The sequence below is a fragment of the Callospermophilus lateralis genome, chromosome 18 (genome assembly GCF_048772815.1).
Source record: "Callospermophilus lateralis isolate mCalLat2 chromosome 18, mCalLat2.hap1, whole genome shotgun sequence".
Classification (NCBI taxonomy): Eukaryota; Metazoa; Chordata; class Mammalia; order Rodentia; family Sciuridae; genus Callospermophilus; species Callospermophilus lateralis.
The window spans coordinates 53,464,324-53,483,383 of record NC_135322.1 but is presented as its reverse complement, the minus strand read 5'-3'; the positions used below and the strand labels follow the sequence as shown (position 1 = coordinate 53,483,383).

General features: G+C 47.7%; 1 protein-coding gene across 1 annotated transcript; it reads left to right on the top strand.

Annotated features, from left to right (window-relative positions):
• Positions 1 to 136: 136 nt before the first annotated feature.
• Dhx38 (DEAH-box helicase 38) lies at positions 137 to 18,742 on the top strand. The gene is made up of 27 exons (XM_076838755.2): positions 137 to 500; positions 2,779 to 3,120; positions 3,458 to 3,648; positions 4,328 to 4,432; positions 5,209 to 5,356; positions 5,474 to 5,592; positions 5,754 to 5,830; positions 6,261 to 6,416; positions 6,947 to 7,108; positions 7,313 to 7,420; positions 7,772 to 7,884; positions 9,590 to 9,727; positions 10,100 to 10,286; positions 10,445 to 10,630; positions 11,011 to 11,151; positions 11,496 to 11,606; positions 11,701 to 11,817; positions 11,981 to 12,088; positions 12,518 to 12,630; positions 13,287 to 13,495; positions 13,603 to 13,757; positions 14,162 to 14,317; positions 14,410 to 14,544; positions 14,699 to 14,824; positions 15,331 to 15,426; positions 16,838 to 16,959; positions 18,241 to 18,742. The coding sequence occupies exons 2-27, from the start codon at positions 2,798 to 2,800 to the stop codon at positions 18,323 to 18,325; spliced, it is 3,687 nt and encodes a 1,228-aa protein (XP_076694870.2). The 5' UTR covers positions 137 to 500; positions 2,779 to 2,797; the 3' UTR covers positions 18,326 to 18,742.
• Positions 18,743 to 19,060: the final 318 nt, after the last annotated feature.

The window sequence follows — 19,060 nt, the reverse complement described above, 5'->3', positions numbered from 1 at the left end:
CACAGGCGCTGGGAAAGAACTCGTAGAGGATCCCACTCAACAGACCAATAAAAACGAAGAGATTATTGCAGATACCGCCTACTCCCCCTGACCGGAAGCTTGTTGTCATTTCCGCCCTTAGCAAATATGGCCGTTCCACTCCCCCAGCCAACCCCGCTCTCCCGCACACAGACTAGAGGCGGGTTTTCACCTCTCGAACTAAGCGTGATTGGTCGCAATGTCTCGGAAATGTCTCTGATCAGAGCTGATCCCCAGAAGACACTCTAGCTTTGAGAGCTGGTTCTCGTTCTGTCCCACACTTGGCCTAGGAGCCGACGTTTCCTGGACTGTTCTCGATGGTATCTTTGGAAGATAGAGGGGGCCGCGCAAGGTATTATGGGAGGATAATGGCGGCTTTCAAGGAGTGGAATTTGTCTCTTTGAGGCCTTCAGACCGAGGGGTGGCGGCGCCAGAACCCCCAAATCCGGAACAGAAGGGTCCCAAGAGTCGCTCTTGGTGAGGTGAGTGTCCCTTCTTCCTTCCTGACCTGGCCTTCGCCAATCACAGCGGCTCCAGGAGACAGATACCGGCCTCCGGTTCAGGTTTCCCCACTTTGGAAAGTTCCTTCCTCCTTGTCACCTAACTTGCTTTACTAACCTCGACGATATTGTGCCCAACCTGTTTCCTGCGGCCTTTCTCCTTGCTCTGGTTGGCTGCTGAGATCCAGAGGTGCTGTCCAGGGTCGCCCTGTCCCCTTACTTAGGACTTGGCCCTAGCCCACTCTTAAGCAGTCTCTGCGCCTGAGCAGGGCTCCTCCGTTTTCCTGTTCTACCTCACAGTGGTAGCTCAACCCGGAGATTTAGTGGAAGACCTCCTATATTAGAATGTAAGCTCCAAGGGTGCCAGGGATTTTTATTTTTGTCTGTCCCTTTTGCTGAGAACAGGGATGGCTCAAGGAGGCATTCATTGAATAATTATTGATCGAGTAAATCCAGGTTTCTTCACTGACTTTCTGGTATACCCTCTCGCCTCTTTGCTATTAATCTTTCTGCAGAGACTGGCCTCTTACCTCTTTGTTCTTCTCAGCAGCCAGTTAAGTCCTGTCTCTGAGACTCCTTGTGCTCTGTTGCTGCTATCTTTTCATGCTGTTTCTAGAAACGTTTGACTTCCTGTTCTCCTTTAAGTTTAAATTTACTTATTTATTCATCACATGTTTATATTGCTACACTGAGCCATAGCAGCCAACAGAACAGACCAGGTTCCCTTGTTTGCATAGAATGGCCTTTAGGGGCATAATTCCTAGTTCAGATAACTGTTGATGACAGCATGTGTACCCCAGTCTTCCTGCCTGAATTTCCTTACATGCATACAAATGCTTGTGAGGAAACCAGCATGCAGATTTCTCTTTTCTGTTGTGCCTGATGACGTTTTCAAAATGCAACTCTTGTTCTTGCATCCACATTATGTTTATAATACTCCTCTGTAGAGCTGTGCATGTTGATTAGAATCTGGCAGAAAATTTTGGATTCTGGAGGTATCTTACCCCTTGACAGTTCTTTGCTTCACTTACTTGTTTGAATGAGGGCATTTATCCAAGTGCCCAGCATAGATGTACATTTATAAATGGATAGTGTGTAGTGAGAGACAAAGAAGAAAATGTTACAAGTTAAGCTCCAGGGAATCTGCCTAATTCAGTGTTTCCCATAAGTATTTTTTTTTTTTAAAGAGAGAGTGAGAGAGGGAGAGAGAGAGAGAGAGAGAATTTTAATATTTATTTTTTAGTTATCGGCGGACACAACATCTTTGTTTTGTATGTGGTGCTGAGGATCGAACCCAGGCCGCACGCATGCCAGGCGAGCGCGCTACCGCTTGAGCCACATCCCCAGCCCCTCCCATAAGTAAACATGGATTGTTATTAAACTGATTTTGACTTCTGTAAGGTAATTGTGTTTTTACAAAATACTACTGGTCCAGAAAAAGTCACTAAAGTGGGCAGAACATGAATGGTAACCTTCTGTCTTCATGTCTTTACTCTGCTGTACCTTTAATTGAAAGGGAGGGAGAGGTAGAAGAACTCATGTAAAAAACTGGTAAGGAACCCAATTAATATATAGGAGTATAGCAAATAAAATATGAAATAGTGTAACCATTATGTCTATAAATTTGGCTGCAGAATACTTTTTTTTGATTCTTGTAATAATTGTATGGATTAGATAAAGCCAAAATTATTTCCATTTTACAGATACAGAAATTATGGCTAATCCAAAGATGAAGTTGCTTACCATCACAGAAGTAGAAAATGCCAAAAGTCTGGTTTCTAATTGAGTTTCTGACTTCAAATCTAGTTTCCTCTGCACTCAGTTTATAGATGATATCATGTTCCAGTAAGCAACCCTTAGTGAGGTCTTTTCTTGCCTGTATGATATCCTTTTGGATATTGATGTTCTTGTATCCACATTATGTTTGTAATACTCCTCTGTAGAGCTGTGCATGTTGATTAGAATCTGGCAGAAATTTTTGGATTAATTGTAATTATTATTTTGTAATATTGTAATATTTGGTGTGTGTGTATGTATATCTGTATCTTTGGTGTGGAGGTGAGAATAGGAGGGTCTTTTGAGAGTGTCATTGATTTGATGGAAAGGTCTTGACAAGAGGTAGCAAAAGAAGTTCTGGTCTTGGTAGTGGGTAGGTAGGCTTAACCATCTAAGTATACCTGTAACTGTAGTTATTCTGGGCTATAGCGTAGCTGAGCTTTATTTCTTATGTTCTATACCAAATGATTCTACTCCCTCCCAGAGAAATCCCAGAGCCTGCGATGGAGGACACCAATGAGGATGCCTCAATCCATCGGTTAGAAGGCACTGATCTGGATTCTCAGGTTGGTGGTCTTATTTGCAAGACCAAAAGTGCAGCCAGTGAGCAGCATGTCTTCAAAGCCCCTGCTCCCCGCCCTTCATTGCTGGGACTGGACTTGTTGGCTTCCCTGAAACGGAGGGAGCGAGAAGAGAAAGATGATGGGGAGGACAAGAAGAAGTCCAGAATCTCTTCCTACAAGGACTGGGAGGAGAGCAAGGATGACCAGAAGGATGCCGAAGAGGACGGTGATGAGCAGGCTGGCCGAAGTAGCCGGAAAGACAGGTTGGCCCAAAGGGGATAAAAGTGGAGGCCAGAAAACAATAGCCCATGATTAGTTTCCAGTTTTCCTATTGGACATTCAGAGCTTGTAATTTTTTTTTATGATTTTGTAATACTGATGCTATGTAGAATTAGCACTTTCTTTACATTTGTGGTAAGAATTCAAAGGCAACTAAGGGGGAGATGATAGAAGTTAGAAGTGCCTTGGGTTGATGCCGTATGTAAGCCTGCAGCATCAAGGAGTAGAAAAGGACAGGTCACTTCTTTGGCACAGCCAGAGGTTTGGGGTAGGGATCTTCTCCTGTGGAGGGCTCTTTACCAGCTGCACTCCCTGTTTCAGACACTATCGGTCTGCTCACGTAGAGACTCCATCCCATCCTGGGGGTGTGAGTGAAGAGTTTTGGGAACGTAGTCGGCAGAGAGAGCGGGAGAGGCGGGAACATGGTGTCTATGCCTCATCCAAAGAAGAAAAGGATCGGAAGAAAGAGAGATCACGGGATCGGGGAGACCATGACCGCAAAAGGGACAGAGGTAAACTATGCTGCATGGTTCCTGTGTCTGTTAGCATGTGAATAGACACATGCCAGGCTTTTTCCTGTTGCACAAACTTGAATTGTGCCCATTAACTGGATATCCCTGTGTACATGATGTCAGCCTATGGGTTTTACCCTGCTGGGATTGGGGATAGCAGGCAGTTTAAGAACAGCTGTCAGTTGTAACACCTGGTTTGCTTGAGCATGTGGTCCTTGTTTTATTATGAAAACTCATGATAAAGGAAACAATGGATAATTCATATAAGAAACCAGAGTATACAAGTATCTCTGTCTCGGAGATAGAGAAAGGACAGTGCTATGGAGTGAAGCTAGACGTAAAAGCCAGTGCTGGTCTTGCTCAGTATTTTATGGCTTACATCCTTTTAACTTTATAAAACTATTCACTATAGACTTGAAACTATTTCTTTTTGAAGTCTTGCAGGAAAATAACTCTTATTTTGAGTTTGAAATTTTCTAGCCAGTAACTATATTTTTCCCTTTGAAAGAATGGGAATGTGTGAGTTCAGGAACCCATGGACCACATTAGAGCAGTACAGGTTGCACCTGTGAGTGAGTGAGGTGGCCTGTCCTTTCTCTAGGGTGCAGCTGGGTACGTGTGAGGACAGGACACAGCTGCACTCTGTGTGGTGCTGAGCTTTGTGTGTGACCCTTCATAGATGAGCGGGATAGAAGTAGGCACAGCAGCAGATCGGAGCGAGATGGAGGCTCAGAGCGCAGCAGCAGAAGAAATGAACCGGAGAGCCCACGGCATCGACCTAAAGGTAGACTTAGCTCTTTTCTGTGGTAGTTGTGATGGTTTGTGATGGTTCAGGTGACTACAAGGCTGACTAACTTTCTTTCTAGTGGGATGCTGAGGCAGTGAGACAGTGGGAATACTGAGCCTCTGGGAATACTGGGCCCTGAACCAGGAGGGTGCAGCTGTGCCCTTCTCTGTTAGGTTGCATATGTTTCCTTTAGGTGATAGGCTGGATGGCCAGTTTTCCAAATGTCAGGAAAGGATAGAGAGATAGGGGCTTATGAAGGATTTATAAAAAAGAATTATTTGCATTTAAGATGGGTATGTTTGCTGAGAGAAATTAAATATTCCTTAAAAAATTGTTATAAACGGAATGAAAACTGGACCACTAAATTCAGATATCTTGTCAGGCATGGTGTCATGTCCTTGTAATCCCAGTGGCTCAGGAGACTGAGGCAGGAGGATTGCAAGATTAAAGCTAGCCTCAGGAACTTAGCAAGGCCTTAATCAACTTGTTAAGACCCTGTCTCTAATTTAAAAGAAATAGAAAGGGCTGAGGATGCTGCTGCTCAGTGGTTAAGTGCTCCTGGGTTCAATCCCTGGTACCAAAAAAAAAAAAAAAAAGAAAATTCAGATATCTTTAAAAAACTCTCAGAACCATCTTATCCATTGCAAGTAGATGCAAAGGTTTATAAACAGTAAAATAAATAAATTGGGGGAGTTAACTTTTGGTTAGTTGTTTTGGAGCTGCATCTCTGGTGAAATTGGATGCTTCTGGTAATGTGTGTCTTGTGGCCCCAGACGCAGCCACTCCTTCAAGATCTACCTGGGAGGAGGAGGACAGTAGCTATGGCTCCTCAAGGCGCTCTCAGTGGGAGTCACCCTCCCCGACACCTTCATATCGGGATTCTGAGCGGAGTCATCGACCGTCCACTCGAGATCGAGACAGGTGATGTCTGGGTAGAGCTGCTCTGGGTCTTGGCGAGGCGGTAAAGGGACCTGGGCAGGGAGAGCTGGTGGCTGAGGACACAGCTCAACTCTGTGCCTGCTGGTCGTGCTGTCCCAGGTCTGTGAGGAGCAAGTACTCAGATGACACACCTCTGCCAACTCCCTCCTACAAATACAACGAGTGGGCTGATGACAGACGACATCTGGGTTCCACCCCTCGTCTGTCCAGGGGCCGAGGTAAGGCCTGGGGGACAGGAGGCAGAAGAGCATTTTGGCTTATCTTGGGGAGGTTGAGAAGAGGCTTTTGTTCTTGGAGGTTTGTGGCTTTGCAGGTCTTTTGGGGGCCTCTGGGATAAGCCAGGTTGGTGTGAACTGACCTGCCATCTGCTGATTTTCAGGAAGACGTGAGGATGGTGAAGAAGGGATTTCATTTGACACAGAAGAGGAGCGGCAGCAGTGGGAGGATGACCAGAGGGTAAAGCAACAGACGTCTTTGAGGGATTCAGAGTGGGCTATGACTGACTGTAGGGGCATGGATGAAAGGGGGTATCAGAGCCCAAGGGCCCTGAGGGAGTCTCCAGCAGTACTGGGCTTTGAGGAGGATAGTTGGTCCTGTGCAGTGGACTCTCCTTGGAAAAACCCAGGCTCTCTCCTAATGCAGCAGGTCATACATAACTCGTTATGTGGTGGTGCCACCATGTGGTGAATCTAAGAAGTGCCATCGTGATGGGTGGCCAAGTCAAGTCAGCCCTGTGTTGTCCTCCACTAGGTGGACTTTCCTGCACCTCTCAGGAGGGTTGTTCCAGTGCCCACTTAACTTCCTACTAAATATCTGTTCCCCTCTACCTGTGTCTCACGCATAAACTTGATCTTCCCCTTGTTCTTGTTGCTTTGTCTTCCTGCAGCAAGCTGACCGGGACTGGTACATGATGGATGAGGGGTATGATGAGTTCCACAACCCCCTGGCCTACTCCTCCGAGGACTATGTGAGGCGGCGGGAGCAGCATCTGCATAAACAGAAGCAGAAGCGAATTTCTGCCCAGCGCAGGCAGATCAATGAGGTGAGGCCACTGGCAGTGGTTGGTGCAGATTCAGAGCTGGAGTCTGGATGTGGGAGAAGTAGCAGGCTCACCAGGTGAAGAAAGCCTAGCTAGTCTTCTGTTGCTGAGATGACAGGATCAGATACCTCTGGCCAGAGAGAAAGGGTGGATAGGAAAACCTTGGGTCACTTAGAACAGCTAGTTCATACTTCTGTCATCTGCAGTGCTGTGGATAAGAACTGGTACTGTGGCACCTGCCTCTGTGGTCTGTGTTCTTTGTGTCTCTGAGTGGGGCTGTGGGTGGTCACCATTCGTATGTCTGGCTAGAGGTTCTGACTTAGATCAAAAGTGTTGCTTCTTGGAACAAAGTATTGCTGGTGATTTAAGGTTAATGACTCTTTTAATGAACTGCAGGGTAGAGAGATCTGTGATGCCTCTGTGGCCACCATGGCCCGCCCATCTGTTGAGACAGGATACGTGAACTTGCTTGGAGACTTTTTAGGATGGCTTCTGGTTGCAGTCTGAGTGGGGATTCCACTGTGTCCTCACAGGATAATGAGCGGTGGGAGACTAATCGCATGCTGACCAGTGGGGTGGTCCATCGGCTGGAGGTGGATGAGGACTTTGAGGAGGACAACGCAGCCAAAGTACACCTGATGGTTCACAACCTGGTGCCTCCCTTTCTGGATGGACGCATTGTCTTCACCAAGCAGGTGAGGCTCCTGTGGCCAGAAGAAGGAACATTCAGAAAGATTAGAGGAATAGAAGCAAGAAAGAAATAAAAGTGGGGAAATAGCCCTGTGTCATGATAGGGTAACCCCTCCGCCCTATTACTCCTGACAACTGTTAGGACACAGGCCCTCTGGTTGGCCTTAAAGACTAGTGGGTGATTTCTCTTTTTCTTCCACCTCCTGCAGCCAGAGCCCGTGATTCCAGTTAAGGATGCTACTTCTGACCTCGCCATCATTGCTCGGAAAGGCAGCCAAACAGTGCGGAAACACAGGGAGCAAAAGGAGCGCAAAAAGGTTGGCCTCTCACCACCCTGGCTGGGAAGTCTGTGCATGTTTTTCTTTTCCTATTTAAAACACTCATTAGACTACTCAAGTGTGCTTCCTTGTAGAAATGGGGCATGTGGAGAAAGACTCTGCTCTTGGAGAAGGGCACTGCTTTCCTCCACTGTCCTTAGTCAAGGCAGCCACAGGCCTGGGGTTTGGGGATCTGGAGGCTTGAGTCTTGGAATGTGTTGTCTCGTACCCCCAGTGCCTTGTGGGATTTGCCACCTACTAGATGAAACCTGTTGTCAGCTGGGACTGAGTTTCCACTGCCACAGTTGCATCACAGGATGGAGTGGACTTTATTATTCTTGTCTTTTTCAGGCTCAGCACAAACACTGGGAACTGGCTGGGACCAAACTGGGAGATATAATGGGTGTCAAAAAAGAAGAAGAGCCAGATAAAGCTCTGACAGAAGATGGGAAGGTGGACTACAGGTGGGGAGTCTTCACCAGCGACAGACTTGCTCTGAAAACCAAGGATAGTATGGCAGAACTGATATACTTCATGACTTACGAACTGAAAAATGACAGGCTGTCGCTCTGAATCTTGTTTTCCGTGATCTCTTCATCCTGATCTTTCTTCTATTATCTTTAGCTTTTCATAGGTGTTAGGCCTACTACCACTACCACAGGGGCTTCCTCTTGGCCTGGCAGTGGTCTGAGTACTATGAGGCCCTGGAAGGTTAGGAAATTTGTTGAGGTCACTCAGCTAGTAAATGGTAGCATCAGGGTTGGTCCCAGACAGTCTGTCTTTGGAGCCCATGCATTGGCCTTGCTACTGACCAGTAACTTCTGCGAAAAGAATTCAGTGTCTTACATGTGGATACATCCAAGACCCAGAAGGACTGTGGCATCTTCCCAAGTCAGCACTCCCTGAGTTCGTGGGGAGAAGATGGGTTTTGTTCTCTTGGTCAAATTTTAGTTCCATATGAGAAATAACTATTTTAATAGAGATTCCAAAATAGAAAGTGTTATCTTATCAGGTAGTGACTTATCTGTTTATAGAGGTATTAAGTATATATTGCATGACTCTCTGTTGAGATTACTGCCTTGAGTAGCTGAAAGACACAAATGTCCCTCATGATTCATTCTTTGAATTCTCTTACATCTTTCTTTTTTTTGGGGGGGGGGGTGTACTGGGGATTGAACTCAAGGGCACTCAACCACTGAGCCATATCCCTAGCTCTGTTTTGTATTTTATTTAGAGACCAGGTCTTACTGAGTTGCTTAGAGCCTAGCCATTGCTGAGGCTGACTTTGGACTCACAATCCTCCTCCCTCAGCTTCCCTACCCACTGGGATTACAGTTGTGTGCCACTGCACCCAGCTGTTACATCCTTCTGAATTGTCATTTGAGCTAATAATTCTCTGTACCCCTGTGTGAAATATCTTCAATGAGAATTTGGCATTATTGGTTAGCTCTTATTAGTTTCTGGGTTGTTTAATCTCTTAGATATCATTTGTTGGGTGAAATTAGGAACAGGAAGCAGTTAATTGGTCTGAGGGAGGAAGTATCTCTTGGAAGAGGTGACTGGAAAGTGGTGTGGGCTCAGGGAGTGGAGTACTGATTTGGGAATATGCCATAGTGCTTCTGGGTCTTGGGATGTATCCACATATCAGACAATGAGTGCTTTTGGTAGAAGCTGCTGGTCAGTAGTGAGTGAGTTTTTCGAAAATGAGTCCGTATGGGTCACGCTGCCCTGTCATGAAGGGGAAAGATTGACCTACATTGTGTGCTGTGGCCATAACTCCTAGAAGACCCTAGATGGCTAAAATAGGTGGCTGTTTTGGCCCTTTAAGTATTGTACAGAAATTACCCAAGGTGTTCTCTACAAGTTAGTGAGTGTGGTTGACTTTAGCTCCTCTCCCGGTCACTTTCTATTTAGGGCACAGCATTTGCCCACTTGATAATCTGTACCTCTTTTGATCCTTGTTTAGCTCTGTTTGACCCTGTCGTGTTGAGAGTGTATCATAGATTCTCACTGCAGTTCCAGTCCTTAGTTCTGAAGAGAAATAATCTCAGATGAAGTGACTGCTTTCGTGTGTCAGATTTATTGCTTCTTGTTAAAGTCATTCGTATTCCTTGAGCAAGCAGAAGGGCAGGAGGTACCATGGGTGCTTAGGCTGCTCTGTGTTCACAGGACAGAGCAGAAGTTTGCAGACCACATGAAGAAAAAAAGTGAAGCCAGCAGTGAGTTTGCAAAGAAGAAGTCAATCCTGGAGCAGAGGCAGTATCTGCCAATCTTTGCTGTGCAGCAAGAGCTACTCACTATTATCAGGTAATGCCACCAGATCCAAGGATCCCAGTGTCAAATCAGTGGCCCCTCTATCTGCTGTGTTGGCTCAGGAGCTCTTTTTTGTTTTTGTGCATTGTCTGGTTGGAAGGGAACTCATTTGTTTTCCCAGGACTACGTTGCATTAAGTAACACGATGGCATTGTTCTTTTTTAGTGCACCTATTTAAACCTCACTGTGTTCCAGATATCTCAGGTGGTAGTTCTGTAGGAGGCTCTTTTCTCAAGGAAATTATCTTTTCTGAGCAGGCATGCCCTCTGCCTGTCTAGCCATGGTGAAGACAGGTGACAGAGGCTTCTTGGAGTTAGCCTTCAACTGAGGAAGCTATTGAACCTTTTGAACTGCTTTTCCTTGCAGGGACAACAGCATCGTGATTGTGGTTGGGGAGACAGGGAGCGGCAAGACCACTCAGCTGACCCAGTACTTGCATGAAGATGGTTACACAGACTATGGGATGATTGGGTGTACCCAGCCCCGCCGAGTGGCTGCCATGTCAGTGGCCAAAAGAGTCAGTGAAGAGATGGGGGGAAACCTTGGTGAGGAGGTAAGTGGATATGAGTCCTGAGCCAAATATTCTTTTCCCAATACTCTGCCCATTTGAGCCAGAGGGTGTGATCTGCTAAGACCTGGACTCAAGGATGGGGTGTGCTCACAGTGAGCGGGTGGCTCCAGCTCTGAGTGAGCCATCTGTCTGACCTCCAGGTTGGTTACGCCATTCGCTTTGAAGATTGCACTTCAGAAAACACCCTGATCAAGTACATGACTGATGGGATCCTTCTCCGAGAGTCCCTCCGGGAAGCTGATCTAGATCACTATAGTGCCATCATCATGGACGAGGCTCACGAACGCTCCCTCAACACGGATGTGCTCTTTGGGCTGCTCCGGGAGGTAAGGGCTGTGGGGTCCAGTCCCTTTGTACTCGGGGCTTTGACCAGTGCACTGCCAGTAGCCAGTGATTGAGGTGCTACAGGTGGGTTGGGACTATTCTGGGGACACTGAGAGGGTCTCTGGCAGGCCAGGGTTTTCCCTGGGGCTCCGTGTTGTCAAGTTTAAGTCTGATCTTATAATTTACTCTCTTCTCACTCAGCTGAGTGACTTGTGGTTTTCTTGGCTATGGCCTTGTTGCTCAAATCTCTAGGATTGTTAAATCTAATAAGCCAGTTTGCAAGCTTTGGCTTCTGCTTTATTCAGGGGTAGTGCTGATGGGATTGGAGGGCAGAGCCAAGGTCCCAAACTCAAGGGAGCTGCTGCATGACTTTTTCTCTCAGGTTGTGGCTCGTCGCTCAGACCTCAAGCTCATCGTTACATCAGCCACTATGGATGCAGAGAAATTTGCCTCCTTTTTTGGGAATGTTCCCATCTTCCACATCCCTGGTCGAACCTTCCCTGTGGATATCCTCTTCAGCAAGGTACCGAGGGTCTGTTTTTTGAATTGACCCTCCATGCCATGTGCCTCTTTGGTGAGAAGCTAGATGGAGTGGATAGAATACTGAGTTAGGGGATATTGGTGGGGTGCCACGGAGCAAAATGGGGCAGCCTTTAGCTCTAGGCTTAGAGGACTGTGCTCTGGGGGAGGATTTATTTCCTTGCTTCTTTGAAGCTGAAACCTGGGCCCAGGGGCCTTACAATCAGACCCCCAGGTGTAGCAGCCCTTAAAGTCCACTTATCAGCCCAGACCAGTGAGTGGCTGTGGGGCTCCCAGAGGGAGGCCTGGTCCTTGCTACCCTCTGACTGTTCCTGGCTGCTGTTGCAGACCCCGCAGGAGGATTATGTGGAGGCCGCAGTGAAGCAGTCTTTGCAGGTGCACCTCTCAGGGGCCCCTGGGGACATCCTTATCTTCATGCCTGGCCAAGAGGATATTGAGGTGCGTGCCTTGGTCACCACTGTGGTGAATGGGGGTGTTCTCCGTATGAGAGTTTGGGGCTTCAGAGTCATATGACTCCTCCTGGCGCGTTTAGGTGACCTCAGACCAGATTGTGGAGCACCTGGAAGAACTGGAAAATGCGCCTGCTTTGGCTGTGCTGCCCATCTACTCCCAGCTGCCCTCTGATCTTCAGGCTAAAATCTTCCAGAAGGTATGACAACAAAAATTTTTTGGGTCCCCATCTTTGGGTATCTCCCCCTCCAACAGAGAGTAAAGGGGAGGAGATGTTCCTTCACTAGAAGGGGTGGGAGGGAGGTGGGCTGGGTCCTGCCTTGTGTAGTCTTTCTACCCCTGCTTGTCCTGCTTGGCCCTAGGCTCCAGATGGCGTCCGGAAGTGTATTGTTGCCACCAACATTGCTGAGACATCTCTGACTGTTGATGGAATCATGTTTGTTATTGATTCTGGTTATTGCAAATTAAAGGTAAGGAGAGATGTGGGAAGTGGGGCCTGGGTTTTCACCTGAAGCTGACTGAGCTTAGGGGGTGGGAGGTCAGGCCCTAGTCCTCCTGGAATGTGACACCCATGTAACTGGTGGTGCAAGGCCAACATTTAGTGAGTGCTGGTTTTGCTGTGAGTTTGATTCATTTAATCTTTGTGATTATTTGAAGAGGTAGATCATTTAAATAATTTTGTAGAGATTTATACAGTTGGTGTTTCTGGGGAAAACTCCTTCAGGTGTTTATGAGAACATTTCTGAAGGCTTATGGCTCTAAAAGGATGGCTATTGGTGTTGCTGAGACACTTCCTCTGTGATGTGCAGCAGCTGGGTTTTGGCTTTTCTGTATTTTAGAGCCACTCTTCCCACGCCCCCAACTTTATCCTTAATTAGCTTCTTTCTACCCCCTCCTAGGTCTTTAACCCCAGGATTGGCATGGATGCTTTGCAGATCTACCCCATCAGCCAGGCCAACGCCAACCAGAGGTCAGGGCGAGCTGGCAGGACGGGCCCAGGTCAGTGTTTCAGGTAGGAGCCCTGTGCTAGCCTGCTATCTGGGGCAGCGCTGGGATTGCTGAGAGTCTGCACCAGGGTGGGGGGGATGCTGGTCCCAGAGCTGATCCCCAAGACTAGGGCTCCTGCGGGCTGCCACGTGGTGGTACTGCTGAGTGGAAGAAGAAACCTTTCCAGGGAGTTGTGAGGTATGAGGCAGACTTAGAAGGAATGTCCACACAGTGGAAGACCCATACAGCAGGCTCCCCCATCAAGGATGGAGCTGAACAGAGGATGTTATTTGTTGTATAGTATTTTTTCAATTATTCTTTGATGTGATTTTTTTTAAAATAATGTATTCATTATAGAGATTCAGTGTATACAGAGATACTGAGAAAATAAAACCTAGCCATAGTTCTAGTCTGAGGCACTTTAGTTCCGGAAATGAAACAGGTATATAGAAGGCATACCTGAGTAGGTAGAAATGAATGAGTTAAAGGAGTGGAGGTGGGGAGAAGAAATGGGTGTTTCCCCTGTCTGTAGGATTTCCTGGTTGTTATGGGGTACACTTAGAAGAAGCTAGAATAGTGTTGATCTTCCACCATGGGGTCCTGTGGGCAGCCAGTGTAGTAAGAGGCCTTGTGGGCCAATGTGGTGCAGATGCAGCAAAACTAGAGTCTTCTCCCTGCCAGGCTGTACACACAGAGTGCCTACAAGAATGAACTCCTGACCACCACGGTGCCTGAGATCCAGAGGACCAACTTGGCTAACGTGGTGCTGCTGCTCAAGTCCCTTGGGGTGCAGGACCTGCTGCAATTCCACTTCATGGACCCACCCCCAGAAGACAACATGCTCAACTCCATGTATCAGCTCTGGATTCTTGGGGCCCTGGACAACACAGGTGTTGTGGCCCTGGGAGCCGGCAGGGCCTCAGGGGTGCTGGTGTGTGGCTTCTCTCCCTGTACTCCACTGTCCCGTTGAATGTCTGGATTTGCTTCTCTCTCCTAGGTGGTCTTACATCCACAGGGCGGCTGATGGTGGAGTTCCCTTTGGACCCAGCCCTGTCCAAGATGCTCATCGTGTCCTGTGACATGGGCTGCAGCTCTGAGATCCTGCTCATTGTGTCCATGCTCTCAGTCCCGGCCATCTTCTACAGGCCCAAGGTGAGGAGTTGGTGGTTGGCTCCTCTCCCTTCTAGGAAGGCTTGGAGAGTATTTGAGAGAGGAAGAGATCTCTGTATTTTGGAAGTGGAACGTAAGACTGAGAATCAGAGTTTTTGAAGCATGATTTTGCTGTCTTCTGTTAGGTGGTGTGGGGGAGCAAGGTTGGGTTGGATCCCCTTGGGGTGTCTTGGAAATTTGCAAGAGCATCCTTTGTCTTCTAGTATGATTGTTTCTGAGCTTTTACATTTTAACATTTTATTAGAAATTATTTTTAGTCCATATCATTAGGCAACATATTGCTGTTTGAAGTTATGTGTGGGTAGGTGATAGTGTGAGAATACCCGAATATGCTTGGTGGGCCTGATCCTCCTTGCCTAGGGTTAAGCTTCTTTTTCCCTCCCTAGGGCCGAGAGGAGGAGAGTGATCAAATCCGGGAGAAGTTTGCGGTCCCTGAGAGTGATCATTTGACCTACCTGAATGTTTACCTGCAGTGGAAAAACAATAATTACTCCACCATCTGGTGTAATGACCATTTCATCCATGCCAAGGCCATGCGGAAGGTGGGGCCACAGACGAGCAGGACTTCTGGATTGCGGGGTGGGAGAAGAGGGGAAGGAGGGCTCCATTCTGGTTTGCCTGTGTTCTGCTCTAGGTCCGGGAGGTGCGGGCCCAACTCAAAGACATCATGGTGCAGCAGCGGATGAGCCTGGCCTCATGTGGCACTGACTGGGACATCGTCAGGAAGTGTATCTGTGCTGCCTATTTCCACCAGGCAGCCAAGCTCAAGGTGAGCCTTGGGAGCCCTGTGGAGCTCTGGCCTCCTCTTCCTGTGGTACCTGAGGGCAGGTGCCAAGCCTGGGTCAAGATGATTTTAAGGGATGGAGTAGCTTCCCAAGTAGGCAGTGTGTCTCTGATGTGCCTGCCTTTTGTGTTTTCCCTAGGGAATCGGGGAGTATGTGAATATCCGCACAGGGATGCCTTGTCACTTGCACCCCACCAGCTCCCTCTTTGGAATGGGCTATACCCCGGACTACATAGTGTACCACGAGTTGGTCATGACCACCAAGGTGAGTCTTTCCTGAGGTGCTTGTGTAATGTGGTGGGCCCACAAGCATGTGGCCACACTTTCATGACCCTCCCCTGCCTTCTATGATGAGCTTTTGCTCCGGCAGACTTGGGACCACACACATTGCTTTGCAGGGCTTTTGAGGCTGGTTTTCAACTGGGGGGCCTGGGGAAGCTTTATAGAATTAATCTCTAGAATACAGTGACCTCAACCTTGCCAGCAAGGTGGTTTCCTACTTGCTGTTTGGGATTAGTGACCCCTATTGATGTCATTAGAAGGGCTTTCTGCAGTGCTGAACCTTTTCTCTGGTATATTTGGGAGTGTTTTTCAAGCATGGGAGAACTTGGATAGGAGAAGGGATGACAATCAGTATCTGGGGCTCTCCCCTGCCTTTTCCAGCCTAGATGGGCTGGGGACAGGGCCCTTCTCAAGTGACTCCTAATTGTGGAACATGTGGGAGGGACTGGCCCACCCATGACCTCTGCCTCATTGCCTCTCTGCCCACAGGAGTACATGCAGTGTGTGACTGCTGTAGATGGAGAGTGGCTGGCGGAGCTGGGCCCCATGTTCTACAGCGTGAAGCAGGCAGGCAAGTCGCGGCAGGTGAGCATCCTACATTTCCCATGGAGATGCTGTTTTCCCATGATTGAAAACTCTTCTTCCTCCAAATATAAAAGCTGGGATCAAGCTTTCCTGATGTGTCTTATTTCCCCATCATTCAGGTGGCTGGGTCACTGAGCTTTTTTTTTTTTTTTAAATATTTTGAAATTTCCAAATATTCAGCAAAGTGGAGAAAACACTACCACTATATCTAGCTTGAAAGGAGTCATTTTTTTTTTCTTTAATGGACACAGTACCTTTATTTTACTTATTTATTTTGTATGTGGTGCTTAAGATCGAACCCAGTGCCTCGTGCGTACTAGGTGAGCACTCTACCACTGAGCCATAACCTCAGCCCTTGAAAGGACTTATTTTTTTTATTCTAATTTGTTATATATGACAGCAGAATGCATTTCAATTCATATTACACATATAGAGTACAATTTTTCATATCTCTGGTTGTATACAACATAGAGTCATACCATCATGTATTCATACATGTACCATCTCATTCCACCATCTTTCCTATCCCCTTCTTTCCCCCTCCTTCCCCTTTGCCCTATCTAGAGTTTGTCTATTCCTCCCATGTTCTGCGCCCCCCCCCCTTCCCATGAATCAGCATCCTTACATGAGAGAAAACATTCAGAATTCGTTTTTTTGGGATTGGCTTACTTCCCTTAGCATTATATTCTCCAACTCCATCAATTTAACTGCAAATGCCATGATTTTATACTCTTTTAATGCTGAGTAATATTCCATTGTGTATATATACCACAGTTTCTTTATCCATTCATCTATTGAAGGGCATCTATATTGGTTCTATAGTTTAGCTATTGTGAATTGTGCTGCAGTAAACATTGATGTGGCTGTGTCCCTGTAGTATGCTGTTTTTAAGTCCTTTGGGTATAGATCGAGGAGCGGGATAACTGGGTCAAATGGTGGTTCCATTCCCAGATTTCCAAGGAATCTCCATACTTCTTTCCATATTGGCTGCACCAGTTTTCAGTCCCACCAGCAATGTATGAGTGTGGAAGGGACTTACTTTTAAAATATAGCCTCTGTGTCATTATCACTTCTAACATCTTCCATCTGTCCTTTCCAGCCAGGTGACTTCCTTATTTTCCCATTCTCTCTGGCATAGGTGTGAACTTGATTTTAAAAATTTAAGTACTTAACTGATGTGACTGGAGTGCTGAGGCATGACTGGCTTAGGACTGACCTGTCTAATGTCTATTGTGAATCAATGAAAAAACAGTCCTTAGCTACAGAAGAAGAAGTGGCTGGTGTGGGGCAGGCAGCCCCACAGCCTCTGACCCTGATAGCTGGTCTTGTGCAGCAAGCACCTGGGTTCAGACAGGGCCTCCTCACCTGATGTCCTCAGTGGGATCAGCCAGTGCCTCTACCCCTTCTCCAGGAGAATCGCCGTAGGGCCAAAGAGGAAGCCTCTGCCATGGAAGAGGAAATGGCGCTGGCTGAGGAGCAGCTGCGAGCCAGGCGACAGGAGCAGGAGAAGCGTAGCCCCCTGGGCAGTGTCAGGTGAGCTTCTGCCTTGGGACCTGGTTGGGAGGCTGCCAGGGACTAGGCCCTGGTCATGATTTAAGAGAAGTTGACTATATAAAGGCGAATTGGTGACAGAAGCTGCTTCCATCCTGGTTGGTCACATGTGGAGATACAGGAGAAATTCATAATTCCTTTAAAGGCACGGTCATTCATTTGCAGTCCTTGGTCATTGCCATGTTATATGCAGGGCTTGGGGTGGTGTGGAGTAGCACGGGAGGTCTAATGACTCTACTGACAAGCCAGGATATTAGAAGAAATAGTGGCCAGAGGAGAAGAGAGTCTTGGGTTTGTGCCTCTGTGCAGCACCTGGTGTTCGGTCAGGTTTTCACAAGGTAGGGGCACAGTCCTCCACAGGGCTGCCCTTACTTCAGACACCAGCTGCAAGTTTCGAGATCACCCTTACTTTTGATAAACTTGCTACAAATTTGGGGATCTCCTTGAACTTTGCTGGAATGACTCAAAACGCAGGAAAGCGGTATACAGTTTTATTATAGCAAAAGGGTATAAATCAGAACAAGCCAGAGTGAGAGATGCATAAAGAAGGTGTGAGAGGGTTCCAAAAGTGACAGTTTTTGTCCTCAGGGCTCAGTTACCCTCCTGGCACATTAGTGACAGTACACACAAGGTATTGCCAACCAGGGAGGCTCTTCTGAGCTTGTGTTCAGAGTTTCATGATTTTGGCATGAATGATTGAATCCTTGCCCATGTGGCTGAACTCAGTCTCTGGCCTCCTTCTCCTCCTCAGCGATTAGGCTGTTGTCACATGACTCAGAGTCCTGATTCTGAGGCTCAAAGTCCCAATTGTAATCACATAGTTGGTCTTTCTGGCCAGGCCAGCCCATCTTACTCCACCATCAGACGTGGTCTGCAGGGCCCACTATGAGCAGCAGAAGCATTCTAGTCCCTTGGTAATTCCTCCTAGAAAGTGGCCATGGAGGCGAGTCCACTCTATTACACAGCTCTAGTGGTAGTCTGCTGGAGTGGATGGGAGCTATCACCGCAGCTCAGCCTGGGGGTGTGGTAGGAGTTATTTAAAATGGATATCATAATGAAGTGCTTGCTTTATTTTATTATACTCCTGATCAAAAATGGAGAGGCAAGGGAGTGAGTGTGTGCTGGGGATAAGATGCTTTAGCTCCAGAGCTGCTTCACACATAAGTTAGAAGCAGCAAGGGCTTAGGCTGTGTGTCCTGCTGGGGACCCTGCTGGGGTAAGGAGTAATGCCTCTCCTATACCACCCTCTTTCTGTGTCTCCAGGTCCACGAAGATCTACACTCCAGGTCGGAAAGAGCAGGGGGAGCCTATGACACCTCGCCGCACGCCAGCCCGCTTTGGGCTGTGAGCTAAGGCTGTCTGAGAAGACAGTGGCAGCAGGTGTTGGGTCCCGAGCCCTCTGGTGGGAGTGCCCCCAGGCTGTGGACAAAGCCTTCTCATCTGTGGACTTCATCTGTGTACATCAAGGCCCCTGGGGCAGTTCCTGCTGGGCCAGGCTCTGCCACAGAGGAAGGAGGAGCTCCTGGGTGCTGGAGCCTGGCAGGAGCTGGGGCTGCAGAGCAGCTGAAGTGCTGCCAGAGCAGAGGGAGGTGGCTGGACCCATCTATCCACAAAACCTGTCCCTGGGTGCCTGGTACATGAGTGACTTGGCTGTGACTATGTCTTTTTTTAATCCTTGTGTAAAGCAGTAAGATAGACCCAGAGGCAATTGTAATTTGGTTATCATTCAGGATTTGAAAATACATTTATTATTTGTAAAATGTGATTGCATTTTTTTCCTTCCTTTTTCCCTCACTGCCTTAAATCCTACAATAGGAAAGGGAAAGCCTTGCTGACTCTCCTTGCCTGGCTCTTCCTAGAACCCTACCTCCACCATTACGTTCACTCTGCAGGCAGGGCATCTTAGAGGAGGGGTTGGCAGGCTGGACACAGCGTAGAGACCTAGGAATGGCCTGGGTCCTCAAAGCCCAACTCAGAGGATGCCTGGATGTTCCTAAGGCTGGTGGGCAATGGTGAGGCTGGCCTTGGTGGCCAGGACTGGAGGGAGGTAAGCAGGAACCTGCTGCTGCCCAGCCAGGGATAG